The sequence below is a fragment of the Panthera uncia genome, unplaced genomic scaffold (genome assembly GCF_023721935.1).
Source record: "Panthera uncia isolate 11264 unplaced genomic scaffold, Puncia_PCG_1.0 HiC_scaffold_392, whole genome shotgun sequence".
Classification (NCBI taxonomy): domain Eukaryota; kingdom Metazoa; phylum Chordata; class Mammalia; order Carnivora; family Felidae; genus Panthera; species Panthera uncia.
The window spans coordinates 1-14,725 of record NW_026059531.1 but is presented as its reverse complement, the minus strand read 5'-3'; the positions used below and the strand labels follow the sequence as shown (position 1 = coordinate 14,725).

At 68.1% G+C, this 14,725-nt stretch overlaps 1 protein-coding gene across 2 annotated transcripts; it reads left to right on the top strand.

Moving 5' to 3' along the window:
• Positions 1-300: 300 nt before the first annotated feature.
• LOC125918035 (zinc finger and BTB domain-containing protein 7A) lies at positions 301-11,289 on the top strand. 2 transcript variants are annotated; one of them, XM_049624100.1, is made up of 2 exons: positions 301-598; positions 9,999-11,289. In XM_049624100.1, exon 2 carries the CDS (start codon positions 10,014-10,016, stop codon positions 11,271-11,273), a length of 1,260 nt encoding a protein of 419 aa, XP_049480057.1. In that variant the 5' UTR covers positions 301-598; positions 9,999-10,013; the 3' UTR covers positions 11,274-11,289. The 2 variants fall into 2 exon arrangements, with proteins under 2 accessions (XP_049480057.1, XP_049480055.1); XM_049624098.1 differs by lacking the exon at positions 301-598 and adding an exon at positions 1,541-1,863.
• The last annotated feature ends 3,436 nt before the right edge of the window (positions 11,290-14,725 follow it).

The following is a 14,725-nucleotide window of genomic DNA, read 5'->3' as shown; positions in this document are numbered from 1 at the left end:
TGGAGGCCCCCACCCCCCTCCACCCCGGGGGGCCCGCTCCCCCCGCGCCCCGGGGAGCTCTGGGGCCAGATAAGCTGGCAAGCTGGCACGGCGCCGCGCAGCGGGGCGGAGAGGTCAGAGGAGGGGGGGCGCGCCGGGGGCGGGTTGGACCCCCCCCCCACCAACTTGACAAAACCTAATAACAGCCCGGTCTCCCCGGCGCAGCGGGCGAAGCCCCACGGGAGGGCAGAGACGTGGCAAGAGGGGACCTGCCGAGCCTGTTCTGGCCTCCGAGGCCGGGGTGGGGGGGGCGGGCTGGGCGTGGGGGGGGGCCGGCGGCTGCGGCACCTTTAAGACAAGGGAGGACCCCTCTTGCCCTCGGAGAAACCAGGAAGGGAGTCGCGAGCATCATACGGGGCTTTGGCTGTACTGTACAGTTACTGTAGGGGCAGTGACGCCGCCGCCGCCGCCGGAGCGAGGGAGCGACGAGTGGAGAGCGCGAGAGGCGGAGAGCGAGAGACGCGGACCCCGGAGGCGAGCGGCCGAGGAGCCCAGTCCCAACTCCGGGCCCCGGCCCCTCGCGCCCCGGCCCGGCCCGGCCCCGGCCCGGCCGCGCGAGGTAAGTCAGCGCCCGGCGCGGCCCCCCGCACGGGGTGCAGGGCGGGGACGGGCCGGGGGCGCTGCGCCCACCTCTGCCCTCTCGGGAAGGGGAGATCCGGGAAGCCGCGGACGTTCCGCAAGTTTCAGAGGAGGGGGTGGTTGGCAGCTGCCCGGAGGCTGGGAGCGCCCTGGATCCCGAGCGCGGGGAGGGGGCGCCGCCCGGGAAGGGGGATTGGGGGCGAAGTGCATGGGCTTATGCCCCAGCCCCCCCCCCCCCCCGCGCCCCAGTGCATGGCTTTTCGGGGATCCCAGACGCGCGGGGAGCGGGGGAGGGGAAGCGGGGCCGCATTGAGGGGGGGGGGGAACCGGCGTGGGGAGATAGGGGGGCGCGTCGCGTGCTAAGTTTGCAGCTAGGTACTGGGGGTGCTTTCGCCCCCCGGGGGCCTATTCGGTGCTGCGTGCATACGTTGGAGTTGGCCAGGATTGAGCTCCATGGGGGATGGGGGGGGGGGGGGCTGAAAAAACAGGGAGGGGGGCTTTGCAAAGGAGGGGGAAGGGGTGGAGTGTCCCGGTGGGCGGGCGCGGCCGCGGGGGCTTCTGGACGCCGTAGTCCCCCCACCGCTTGCGACTGGCAGGTGGCAGGCGGCTGGGACTACAAGTCCCAGGGTGCCTCGCGCCGGCGGCCCGCCGCGGTCCGCGGGTAGGGGCGGTGCGGAGGAGGGGCGGTGAGCGGCGGGCCGGCGAACCAATGGGCGCGGACCGATCGCGCGGCGCGGCGCGGGGGCGGGCCGAGCCGGCCCGGAGGCGGGGCCTGAAGCCGGGCTCCCCTCGCCGGGGGCCGGTGGCGGTCCCCGGCTTCCGGCTGCGCGGCCCGCGGGCCGGCCCCCTCCCCGCCCCGGGGCCCCTCCCCGCCTGGTTGTGTAACCGTCCCCAGCCCCCCTCCCCTCGGCCCCCCGCCCCGGTAGGGGGGGGGGGTCACCCACCCGGCGCTCCCCGGGGAGGGCGGCGGCCCCAGCGGCCGCGCGGCGCAAGCGAGCCCGGGGATGCGCGGCCTAGTGCAGGCCGGGCCCGGGCGTGGGGGAGGCGGGCGGGCGGACCCAGATCCGGGGTAATTTGCATCGCCCTCCCCCCAGCCCGGGTGGGGATTGGCCGCCGGCGGCGGGGGGTGGCGCGGGGCCAGGCTCACTGCCGCCTCCCGGCCCCTCGGAGGGAGCCAGCCCAGCCGCAGCCGCCGCCACCGCCGCCGCCGGGGCCGGGCCCCCTCGCCGCTGCCCCGGGAAGGAGGTAGGAGCCCCCCACGCGGGCGGTGCGGCGGGGGCCCGCGGGCCGGGGCGGGGGCCGCGCGCTGCGGCCGGGGCGGGGGAGGGGGCCGCTTCCTGCCCCCGCCCGGGCCTGACTCAGCCTTGGGTGGGGGGACAGGCCTGGCCCCTTGCCCCGCCCGCGCGGCCGCGCGGCTCCGGCCCCCGGGGAGGGGGCGGAGAGCACCCCTCTCCCCGCCGCCCGCGCCCCCAAAGCGCGTGACCCCCTCTCCTCTGGCTCAGACCCCCCTCCTTCCCCTTGACGCCACCACCACGTGCGAACCCTGAGTCCCGGCAGAGGAGGGGGTGAGCTGGTGGGATCCGGCCCCCTCCCTCGCCCTTCCTCCCTCCCTGGCTTGGGAACCAGCCCCCTCCCCCAGTCCCGGGCCTGGAACCAGGCAGGGGCCTGAACTGAGCGCCGGGGCCGGTGCACCCCCCCCCCTCCCCCGGGCACAGGCCTTTGCGGGTTCTGGGTGGCACTGCTGGCTGGGGAGCCCGGTGGACCGCAGCAAGAGACTGCTGTCCAACCTGGCTGGGGCACCCAGTGGGCGCCCACTAAATGTTTGGGGAATGCAGCCAGCAGTGGAGTGAGCCGGCAGGGGAGGCAGACAACTCCTCCCCCCACCCCCCCAAGCCGGGCGGCGGAAGTGAGAGAGGTGCTGGTGCCCCTTCCCCGGGTGTGCCCACCTGGTTCACCCATGGGTGGCAGGCTTGGTTTACTACGCACCCCCTCCCCCTGCCAGCTGCCTCCAGGAGCAGGGCCGGCTGGAGAGGGCATCCGGGATTCCATGTCAGCGCCCCCCCCCCCCCCACCACAACACGGCCAGGGCGTAACCCTGAGTGTGCCGCTCCCACACTGGGGGGGCCCTCCGCAGGACCAGCCGATCACTTCCTATTGGCAGAGCTGGTCTTGGGAGAGGTCCGGGGAGTCCAGGCTCGGCTCCGTGCAGGGGGCATTTTCCCCTGGGGGCCACCCCCGCTGGGGCCCCTAGAGCACACCGGGCCTGGCACTTGTCGGCTGGGCTCGGGGCTCTGTTTACCGCCAGCCATCGCTGTGGAGACGGGAGCCTAAGGGAGAAGGGGGGGCAGGAGCCGGTGACTGGAAGAGCGGAGGCCTGGGATCCGCATGCCTAATGAGGGAAAGAGGAGCCAACGGGGACACTGAAATTTTAATTCGAGGGTCACTTTGGGGGGGTATTTATTATTCAGTTCTGATTGGCTGCGTGGTGGCCAGTCAGCACCCTGGCCCGGGCCGGGAGCCACGAGAAACTCTCAGCACAGGCCCTAGGAGAAGCAGCAGGGGGTGGCCGCAGGGAGCTGATGCGCCCTTTCCTCTGTGTGGGAGACTGAGGCCTGGCAGAGCTGGGTCTCATCCAGTGGGGAAGGTTCCTGAGGCCGTAGCAAGTACTCGTGTTTGCTTTTTCCCTTCCTTTCTCTTCCTTGGGGCCCTCTGACCTATAGCTGGGTCAGGCTGGTGGCAGTCCCCTTTGCCACAGGAGGAAACCAAGGCTGGGAGGGGAGGCTAGACACGCGTGTGGGGACCCCGGGGCAGGGAGGGGGGGATGGCTTACAGCAACCCTCGGAGCAGGTGCCGTGTTGGGCAGGGGAGACTGAGGCCCAGGGGGAAGCAGAGAGCAGCCCAAGGTCACCTAGCTGGGCCTGGGTCTGACCCTCATGGTCCTGCCTCCTGGCTCACAAGACGAGTCTCCTCTCAGCTGAGGGGCACCCACCCACTTCTCTTCCTGGGGGCCTGGGGGCTGAGAGCCGGCATTTGTAGGCCAAATGGAGACTTCCTGGGGCTTATGAAACCCTGTGTCCAAAGAGGACAGCGAGGCTCAGAGAGGGCCAGCCAGGTGCCCAAGGTCACACAGCATGAGCCCCTTGTCCTCTCGCCTCCCCAGCCTTCTGTGGCAGGCACTTTTATGGCTCGCTAAGGCCTTTCCTGCCCTCTCTGAGCCACAGTCCCGCACCTTGGCACCTTGGCCCCTGGAGATGGGCAGGGCTCTGGGTTTTATGACCCATTATACCCAAGATGACTGAGGTCACCTCACTAAAGCTGAGACTCAGGGCCAGCCCCTCTGCAGCAGAGCTGGCCCGAGGTCTGCTGGGGTTTCGAATGACCCACTAGCTGCTGTGTGACCTTGGACAAGCCCCTTGGCCTTTTGGAGCCTGGGTGTCCCCCGCTGTAAATTGGGGTTACAGGGTTCTCCCTGCGTGGTGCCTGTGGGTCTACCTGTGTCCTCTTTCCTGCCCTCCCTCATGGAGGGAGCACCTAGGTCAACTCAGGGCACAATGGGGATTCTGGCGGAGTGTGTCGCCAGCCCGGCCACTTGAGACATGCAGAACCCCCTCACCTGTCACCTTGTGCTCCAGGCACCTGATGGACCATAAACCGCCCTGCAACAGCCCTGGGCAGTGGGGACCAGAGGAACAGGCTTGGGTGGGGGCCAGTGTGGTCCAGTCCCAGCCCAGCCCTCACCTCCACCTGAGGTCTCCTTGGGGAGGTCACCGCCCCTCTGCCAGCCTCAGTCTCGCCATCAGCCCAAACCTGTGGTCCTGAGGGTTTAGTCCCCGATTCCCCAGGAGACTTGGCTGAGCGACTGTCGTGCGGTGTCAGGGCCTGGGAGAGTGCTGCATCCCTGGTGACCAGGGGTTAGGGCCCCCCTGTCCTGAGTTCACAGATGTCAGCAGGACTCCAGTCCTGCCCCAGGCTCCCTCTGTGACCTCAGGCAAACCTCTCCCTTTTCTGAGGCAGAGGCAGCTCTGAGGGGGCGTGAGAATAAGCTGTCCTCAGCCCCAAGGCCTCCAGGGTAGGGGGTTCAGTCCCTTGCTGGTACCTGGGGGCAGTGTGGAGGAGGGGGGAGGAGCCTGGGAAGGACCAGTCGGGCAGTACAGAGCCAGTGGGCTTGTGTTCAAAGTGAGCTCTGCTGTGTGACCCTGGGCGAGTCACTTCCCCTCTCTGAGCCTCAGTTTCCTGACCCGTAAAGTGGGGCAGTGATTACAGACCTGTAAGGACCCCTGTCGAGATCAGGGTCGGGCCTGTTGAGGAGCAGCGCCTGCCCTCGGGGCCCAAGTCCTGAGTGGAGCCCCAAAGCGCGGAAGGGGCCCTGCTGAGAATCTGGCGCTTGTGAAGAGCCTGGCCAAAGGACTGGCCCCTCCATCTGTCCCCCCAGCAGGCTGTGAGCGGCCACTCGGTGGAAGTGTCCCCACCCACGCCTTTCTGGTTTAACTGGAAAACAAGGCCCCGTCCCACCTCCCATCAGGATGTGTTTGATGGGAGGGAGCTGGCGGGTTCGTGGGCACAGGACACAAGGCCCCCACGGGCCAGGCTCCCCCTCGTCTGGGCCCTCCAGGCTTAGCGATCCACCTGCCCGGGCTGGGGGTGGGAGGGGGGGGGTGGGTGGGAGGTGCAGGCACCTCCTGGTAACAAGCAGGCCTGGGGGGAGGGAGGGAGAGGTCTGGACGAAAGAGAGGACAGCTTCGAGAGGCCAGCCAGGCCCCTTCTGGGCATTTTGTCCAAGCAGGTACAGCCTGAGCAAGGGTGGGCTAGACCGTGATGGGAATCTGTGAAGCCTGGCTTTGCTTACCCCCAGGTGATGGGAAGCTCATTCCTTCTAACTCCCCACGAGTGGCTCTGGCTTCCCGGGGCTTCCTCTTGGAAGCCGGTGACTGGTGTCAGGGCTGTTACTTCCTGGCCCGCGACAGCCCTCGAGAGCGTGGGAATAGGGTGAGCCTCAGCCCCACCCATGAGTTGGGGGTCAGATGGGATCCTCGTGACCTCCTCGAAGCACCCCCCGCCCCCCAACTTCCCACCGGCCTGCAGCCTTCCTGCCTCTGGCCCTTTAAGGCCTGGGCAGGAAGCCCCTCCCCATTTAGGGCAATAAATGGACACATAAAATGGCCGAGGGCCTGTTTGCTGGTGTCTGGCCTGGCTGGAGGCCTGTGAGGACAGGCGGGCTGGCAGCCCGGCAGCCACCCTGGGCCGTTGGTGCCCCCCACTCCCTAATCGGGACGCTGCATTCCTGTCCCATTAAACCCCAGGCCGGGGACCGGGCCAGGCAGGGATTGGCACCAGGTCAGGGCGGGGTTACCCGTTGGGACCAACCTTGCAACACAGGCCGCTGGCCTGGGAGGGGGCGGGGGCGGCTGGGCGTGGGCCTGGCGACCGCACCTGGGCACCAGACTTGCTGTGTGACCTTGGGCCGGCCACCCACCCTCTCTGGGTCTGGTTTTCCCCTCCAGGTGAGGGCTCCTCGCCCCTGGCTTCCTCCTGGGGCCTCACCACATATACTTCCTTGACACGCAGTAGGTGGAGAGGGGGCTGAATTCCTGGAGTCACGTTCGGAGGTTAAGTTCGGAGTCCCCCCATCCTCAAGGAGGCCCGGGGGGGGGGTCAGTAAGCAGCCTCACTGGGCCTTTGGGGACACATGCCGGCACACAGTAGGTCCTCAGGCAGAGTTTGCTGAATAGGTGGGGCTGGGACCCTGGGCCTCAAGCAGCCCCAGTCCCCTTGGCACTTGTCATGACCTCCGAGGAAACTGAGGCACAGAGAGGCCCTGCCTCTTGCCCAGTGTCCTACAGGAAGTGGAGGACCTGGGGTTTGGGCTCGGACTGCTGTGCACACAGTAGGTGTCAGAGGTCCCTTCTTTGGTTTCCTGTTCTACTCTGTGTCGGGGCCGGGGCGTGGGGGGTAGACAGGCCTCAACCGCTCATTAAGCAACCCCCCTCGCCCCCTCTTCCAGGAAGACAGCAGGTGGCAGTTACCTGCCCACCCCCTGCTGGCCGCCCCCTCTCCTTCCCCACGAGTCTGGGGAGGGGGGAGAAGGAGGAGGCCCGCCCCAACCCTCACCTTGCCCCTGACCTTGGGAAGCACGGTAAATAGGGCCTCCTCCCCCTGTCCCTCTCCGGGGCGCCCACCTCCCGGCCTTTGCCTGTCCTGTTCCCCGCGCTCAGGATGCCCTTGCCACACCTGCTGCTCTTGGGGCCAGGCGAGGGCACTCCTGACCTGGCGCTGGGTCCCCGGCCTGGCCGCTGGTCTGCTGTGTGCCCTTGCCCAGGCCTCCTCACCTCTCTGAGCCTCTCCTCGTCTGTAAAGCCCTGGGCTTACAGCGAGAAGGATGAAACAAGGTGCCAGTTAGTCCCCAGTCGTCCAGGGCACACGGGAGGCCCCGGGAGGGCTCCCGACAGGCCCCGGGTTCTGCCGCCTTGGAAACAGTGCGGCAAATAAATGACCCTAGGTTAGCTCAGAGGTGGGACCGGGGGAGCGCGCGCCAGCCGGGTGGGCGGGGCTGGGTGTGGGCTCACTCCGCGCATAGCTCTGTGGTCTTTGGTTCATCCGGTTTGCTGCGCCCCTACTGTGCGCCGGCGGCGGGGGTGGGGGGAGGGGGGGGAGCCTGCTGAGGCCTGCCCCTCGGCCGCCGCCGAGTCAGCACCGAGCGCCCCGGAAATCCCATGGAGGCGGGGGCGGGGCTCTGATGAAAGATGGGCTGGGTGGGTGTGGGCCCGAGCTGTGAGGACCCTGGCCCTGGAGGGTGGGGACCTGGCCGGCGTGGGGGTGGGGCTTCCTGGAGGAGAGAAGTTTCATTGGGTCGTCCTGACCGAGGCAGCCACCTGGCGTGGGGGCACCTACTGGGTGTCAGGTGCCGGCCGGGCCTCTTAGGGTGCAGGAGGCCACACGGCTGTCCTGGCGAGAAGATGCCGTGGCGCACAGTGGGTGTTCAGCAAACAGGTGCCTTTTAACTGCCGGGTCGCCCGCCTGACCCGCGCGGGGTTTTCTGCCTCTGCCTTAGAGGGAGGGGCCCCAAGGGGTGGGGGCAGTGGCCTGGGGTGTGGCACGCAGGTGGCGGGAGGGTGTGGGCCAGGTTGTCTGCAGACCTAGTTTAGTTTCCAGGCTGAGGGATGAGGCAAGGGCTTGCTGGGGGTGGGGGGGTCTCTTAGGATTACGTGGGGGAAACAGAGGCCCTGGCTGGAGGGGACAGAGACGTGGCCTTTGGACCTACGGGCCGCGCCACGCTGCAGGCTCGCCTGGCTGGTGCAGACCCAGGCCCAGGGCCCGGGCCGGCGCCCCGTGCCTGCTCCCCCAGCCGGCTGCAAACCGGAGCCCGAGCATCTTCATACTTGGGACCGGGCTGCGCCAGCCCCCTTGCCCGGCCGGCGGAGTGCCCGGGGGGACGGGGGGGGGGGGGCAGCGGGGGGGGGGGGGGGGGGGGGGAGGTGCTGGTGAATGCTCTGAACCATTGCAGGTCCGGACCTTGAGGCACCTGGGGGGAGGATGGCAAGCGGGGCCACGGTGGCCATCTTGAGGCCTTGGTGGCCCGGATCAGAAGGGGGTGAGGAGGGCCGAGGCCAGTCTGATCCGGAGCCCATCTGCCCACTTGCTCCCTGGGGCCTGGGGCCAGACGGCAGATGGTGGCAGGGGGTGGGAGCCGCCACAGGGGCTCCTCCAAGGCTTCCGTGGCTGGGCCTCAGATGGGGTCGGGCGTCCCCCCCCCCCCCCCCCCCTGCCCCCCACCACCCCCACCGGGCCGCCCCCCCCCCCCCCCCCCCCGGCCCCACCACAGGCTGGCGGAACAGGGGGGGGAGCCGAGCAGCTGGTGTGGTCAGCGGGAAAGAGGGCGGGCCGCAGAGAGAGGCGTCCTGGGAAGTGTAGTGCCGGCCCGAGTGGCCACACAAAGGCCTCTGTGTCAGCCCCAGGGCCAGGGCCCTGCTCCCAGGGCGGCCCCGGGTCGGGACAGTCCCCGCCTGGCCTTGGGTCGGGCCAGACCAACCCCGGGGTCCCTCGCCAGGCTGGTCCACTCGCGGCGGGAGGGATGTGGGTTGGAGCTGGGTTGGGCTGCTCGTGCTCTGCCTGGGGGGCTGGGGGTCCCGAGGCCCTTAGGCCAAGGAAGGCGCGGCCCCCCTCCCGGGAGATGTCTGGGGGCTCTGTCCTGAGAGCTGGGCAACCGGAGGAACGTGGGTTGTGTTGGGTGGCTTGGGGCAGCTGGGGGCTCCCCAGAGAGGGTGGAGGGGTGGGGACAGGAGCCAGAGGGTTGCACAAGCGCCCGAGTGGGTGGATGAGTCACAGCCCAGGGGAAGGCGGAAAAAGGGAGTGGGGGAGAGGGGCAGGACAGACGGAGTGTCCCCCACCACTACCGCCAGCTTTTCCAAAGGCCTCTCTGTCCATTCGACAGATGGGGAGACTGAGGCCCTGGGCCGAACAGGGTGGCCAAGAGTTGGGGAGGAGCCGGGTGGGCATGAGGTGGACAGAAAGCCCCTACTTCTCCTCTGGGGGTTCAGCCTGGGTGGGCAGGGAAAAGGAGCCTCAGGCAGTCGTTCTCCCCCGCCCCCACCCCGTGACTCTCTGCTGTGCCTGGGCCAAGCTGAGCTGCGTCGTCCTGGGGGCTCCGTGCTGGGGGCTCCGCGAGGCGCGGGAAGTGGCTTGTCCTGTGGCCACTGGCTCCGCCCCTCCAGGGCACGCCCACAGCCTGGTCCCTGGGTCTTGGCCTTACCCTTTCCTCCTGACTCGGAGCCTCACTGGGAGGTCAGAAAAGGCCCAGGGGCCAGGCAGGGACTGACGACCGGGTTGTCCCCCTGGGTCACACATCCCAGGTTTGAGTCAGGGTACGGCTGAGGGGCCGTGGGCGTGGTTCTCCACCGGGAGCCCTGTTTTCTCACCTCCACAGGGCAGACGGTGCTGCCCGCAGGGACTGCCGGGGGCTCGGCCATATGACAGCGCACAGTGGGTGCCTTGCCTCACCGCCTCCTTAGAGAGGGTGCGGGCAGAAGCCAGCACTCAGATTCATTAGGAAGCAAGGCATTTATCGAGCGCCTACTGTGTGCTCCCGTACCGCCTCAAATCATCCCTTGGCCGGGCACTCTAGGGGGCCCTCTGGTGGAGGGGGGGGGGGGGGGGGGGGGGGTTTTTGCCCGGGCCCCCCCGGGGGGGTTTTTCCCCTTTTGAAGGAGCACTGTACGTCCGCCCGCCCTGGGGCACAGAGGGGGAAACGGGGGGGGGGGGGGGGGGGGGGGGGGGGGGCGCCGCCTTCCGGGGGTCCCCAGCCCCGGCCGGTGCGCCCACCACCCCGCACCCTCACGATCACTACTCCCTCCCTCCCCCCCCCACCCCCCCACCTGGCGCTGCAGGTCTCGGCGCGGAAGATGGCCGGCGGTGTGGACGGCCCCATCGGGATCCCGTTCCCTGACCACAGCAGCGACATCCTGAGCGGACTCAACGAGCAGCGGACGCAGGGCCTGCTGTGCGACGTGGTGATCCTGGTGGAGGGCCGGGAGTTCCCCACGCACCGCTCGGTGCTGGCGGCCTGCAGCCAGTACTTCAAGAAGCTGTTCACGTCGGGCGCCGTGGTGGACCAGCAGAACGTGTACGAGATCGACTTCGTCAGCGCCGAGGCCCTCACGGCCCTCATGGACTTCGCCTACACGGCCACGCTCACCGTCAGCACGGCCAACGTGGGCGACATCCTCAGCGCCGCCCGCCTGCTGGAGATCCCCGCCGTGAGCCACGTGTGCGCCGACCTCCTCGACCGGCAGATCCTGGCGGCCGACGCGGGCGCCGACGCCGGGCAGCTGGACCTCGTGGATCAGACCGACCAGCGGAACCTCCTCCGGGCCAAGGAGTACCTCGAGTTCTTCCAGAGCAACCCCATGAACAGCCTGCCCCCCACCTCCGCCTTCCCCTGGTCTGCTTTCGGCACGTCCGACGAGGACTTGGACGCCACCAAGGAGGCCGTGGCCGCGGCCGTGGCCGCCGTGGCCGCCGGCGACTGCAACGGCTTGGACTTCTACGGGCCGGGGCCGCCGGCCGAGCGGCCCTCGGCCGGGGACGCGGACGAGGGCGACAGCAACCCGGGCCTGTGGCCGGAGCGGGACGAGGACGCCCCTGCCGGGGGCCTCTTCCCGCCGCCCGTGGCCCCGCCGGCCACCGCCACGCAGAACGGCCACTACGGCCGGGGTGGGGAGGAGGAAGCGGCCTCGCTGTCGGAGGCGGCCCCCGAGCCGGGCGACTCTCCGGGCTTCCTGTCGGGCGCGGCCGAGGACGGGGACGGGGACGGGCCCGACGCGGATGGGCTGGCGGCCAGCACGCTGCTGCAGCAGATGATGTCATCGGTGGGCCGGGCGGGGGCGGCGGCGGCGGCGGGGGACAGCGACGACGAGTCGCGGGCGGACGACAAGGGCGTCGTGGACTACTACCTGAAGTACTTCAGCGGCGCCCACGACGGGGATGTTTACCCGGCCTGGTCGCAGAAGGTGGAAAAGAAGATCCGGGCCAAGGCCTTCCAGAAGTGCCCCATCTGCGAGAAGGTCATCCAGGGCGCCGGCAAGCTGCCGCGGCACATCCGGACCCACACCGGAGAGAAGCCCTATGAGTGCAACATCTGCAAAGTCCGATTCACCAGGTGAGCCGGTGCGCCGCGGGGCAGGGGCGGGGGGCGGGGGGCGGGGTGCAGCGGGCACGCGGGGACCCCCACCCAGCACCCCCCGCAGCACCGCTGTCCCCTCCGGGGATGGTGCTTTCTCTGTCTCGGGCGGGGGAGGGCTCGGGCGCTCCCCAGGCTGAGCCCATAGGCCTCGGGGCCGGACCACGGGAGGCTCAGGCTCGAGGGAAGGCCCGGGAGTCGGGGGTGGGGGGCGTCCTTCTCATCCGGACTGGAGGCCGACGTTTGCCTGGGGAGAGGGTGGCTGCCCCGTAGGGCAGGGGGAGCCGGGCTGCCTCCCTGAGTCTCCCAGGAGCCCCGGGGGACTCGCTCTACTCGGCCAGCATTTACGGAGCACCTGCTGGGCGCCAGGCCCTGTCCTAGGCCCCCGGGGACCCAGGAGCGGAGAGGCACGCCAGAATCCCCGTGCGGGCCATGGGGCGTGTGTGAGCTAAAACCACAGAGCTGAGAAGACAGGTTGGGAGCAGAGAACCAGGGAGGGGGCGGCGGCTGTTTTAAACAGAGAGCTGAGTCCCCGAGGAGGGAAGCGCCACTGCAAAGGCCCTGAGGCCAGTTCAGCTTGGGGGTCGCGGCAGCAGCAGGAGGGAAATGGACATGGGAGCCGCTGGGTTTGGTCCCTAGGCAGGAGGAGTTGGAGGCCAGGCTAGGGGAATTTGTGATTGGGTCTTAAGAGTCCAGAGCTGGCCGGCTGGGCCCTGTGGGCCAGCCGGCGGCGGGGGGGGGGGGGGGGGGGGGGCTGGCGTGCAGGGGCCTGGCCAGGCTGGGTGACTCAGCATCACCCCCTACCCCCACCCGCCCTGGGGTTCCCCCAGCCACGCCCACCCAGGCTGAAGAAAGAGGCCATTGTCCCAGCTTCCCGGCCCTGCCCCATGGGGACAGGATCTAGGGGCTGACCCCCGGCCCCTTCCCCACCAGGCCAGGAGAAGAGGGTGTGGCCCAGACTGCAGGGCTCAGGACCCTAAGCAAGGGGTAAAGGGTGCCAGCTGGGAGGTAGGAATCTAGTTGGGGGCCTGTCCCCCCCCCATTTGGTGAGATTGGGGCACTGTTAGTCTCGGGGGCTGCCTCTTCCTCCAGACAGGGGTCCTAAGGTGGCTGTGGGCCGTGCCCTCAGGGTCTCTGGGCCCAGGAGAGGCAGCTTTGTAGAGACCCAGTAAGCCAGGATCTGGAGAGGTGAGAAGGGGCCTGGGGCTCCCCTGACACTCCCCCCCACCCCCACCCCCGCCCCGGTCCCACACCCCTAATGACAGGCCTCAGGTGGCTTCATTCTGAGCTGGAGTTCTCCTGGCTACCCCACCCTGACTCAGGCTGATCCTGTTTACCAGGCAGGGAAACTGAGGCAGGGAGAGCCACACCAGGCCGGGCCTCTACCCCCACGTGCCCACCTGGCTCCTCTTTGCCCCCAACCCAGGGCCCCAGCCCCCACGCCTTCCTTCAGGCCAGGGAGCCCAGGGGCCCCTGTGAGTCACACTAGAGAGTTGAGTAAGCAGGGCCTGTGGCAGCCGGGGCTATAATTACCCGGACCAGGGCTCGGGGTGACGAAACAGGCTGCTTCCACCCCCACCCCACCACCGGGCAGCCCCTGGCCCGCTGTGCAGCCTGGGACAGGTCGCTTTGCCTCTCTGAGCCTTAACTGGAGGAGTCTGTCTGCTCCTCAGTTGGAGTCCCTGCTGCCCCCTCTGGACCTGGCCCGCGCTGGGATCTGGACGGGACAAGCGGGAGACCGTGTTCGTATAGACTCTGAGGAGGTGGAGGGAAGGGAGCTCCCTCGGGGCTAAGAGACCCGGGTGGTCCAGGGAACGAGGAGTTCACTGTGTCCCGAGTTCTGTTGACTCACGTGGGATTATAAGGCTGGAGAAGAGGCAGGGGTCTGGTTGCAAAGGGCCAGGCCTTGAACCTCAGGGCAATAGGGAGGCTTGAAAGGGTTAGAGCTCTGTGGGTGGTGCCAGAGGTAGGGACCTGGGGCTAGAAGAGCCTGGGGAGACCAAGTCTCTGAGGAGTGGGAAAGGCTTCCTGGAGGAGGAGGGACATTTGAGATGGGGCTTTGACGGATGCATAGGAGTTTGTCGGTCCCGCCACTGAGCATTGTGGTAGGTGTGAAAAGTGAGAGGCCCAGGATGGCTGAGCCGTAGGGTGCAAGAGGCTGCAGCAAGGAACGGGTCAGATGCTGGCCAGGGTTGCGGAGACCCAGGTCTCTGCCCCTGCCCTGTGGATTCCAGGCAGGAATCCTCTCCCACGGCTAGAGGCCAACCCAGCGATCACATGAGTCACCTCTGTGATTTGACATCTTCCGGCAGGCGCATTTTTTAAAAAGCGAGAGGAACAGGTGAAAGTAACTCGAGTCGTATTTGACGTCCATTTTTCTTGCGTTCAACGTGTAATCAGCGGACAGAGCTCTAAGCGAGCCAGTTTGCATGACACGTTAAGCGAACGAAGCCTTCAAGATCTGGGGCGCCTTTTGGACTTGGTGGCCCATCTCAGCTTGAGCAGGCCACGTCGCGAGGGTTCGGGCCGCGTGTGAGAGCCGTGGCTGCTGTGTGACACAGAGCAGCACCCGGACTGTCGTTGCTTTAGGGCTGATCCGTTGGCCAGCTTGGCTGGCTCCGCACTGTTCCCTGTGGGGCAAGATGGGCAGGCAGGGGCCCCGGAATCACCCGGGCCCCGCTGTCTTGCGGCTCGCAGTCCAGGCAGGCAGACAGATGAGGAACAAGGAAACCGGCACACAAACGAGAGTAAGAGGTGGTGGCCTGAGGGACGCGGGGTGGGTCGGGTGGAGTGCGAGGTGGGGAGGGGCCCGTCTGAGGAAGTGACGTCTGAGCTGGAAGTCAGATATGAAGATCTGGTTAAAAAGTGCTCCAGGCAGCAGGAACAGCATGTGCAAAGGTCCTGAAGTAGGCTTGTGCTCAGCCTGTTGTAGTGACAGCCAGGAATCCAGCGTGGCCAGAGCAGAGAAAGACAGAGGTGCTGGGGGAGTTGACGGAGACTGGGGGCTGTGGGGTGGGGACCCTCTGTCCCAGAATGCAGGACTTTCCATCTTAGAGACCAGGACAGCTGGCCACCCTCTCTGTTACCAAACACCCTGGCGTGTTGCCTCATGCCCTGTAGTATTTTCCAGCCCCGGAAATAGGGTCTGGTATTCAGCAGGCACTCAGTAAATGCCTAGTGTTGTGAATGAATGCGGGTGCCACAGGCAGAACCCCCAGAGGGAAGCCCCCATTATTTCCCTCCTTCTGTGGATAAGAGAAAAGGGGTTCGGAGAGGTTGTGCCATTCGAGCGGTGGCAGTGGGGGGGGGGGGAGTGCAAGGCGTTTTCCAGCCCCTGTGGGTGTCGCTTCCCCAGCGCAGAGGGCCCACGTCTCGGGCCCACGGCCGTGGGTGCCCCGGTATTCCCGGGCTTGTCCCTCCTCGGGCTTGGAGGGC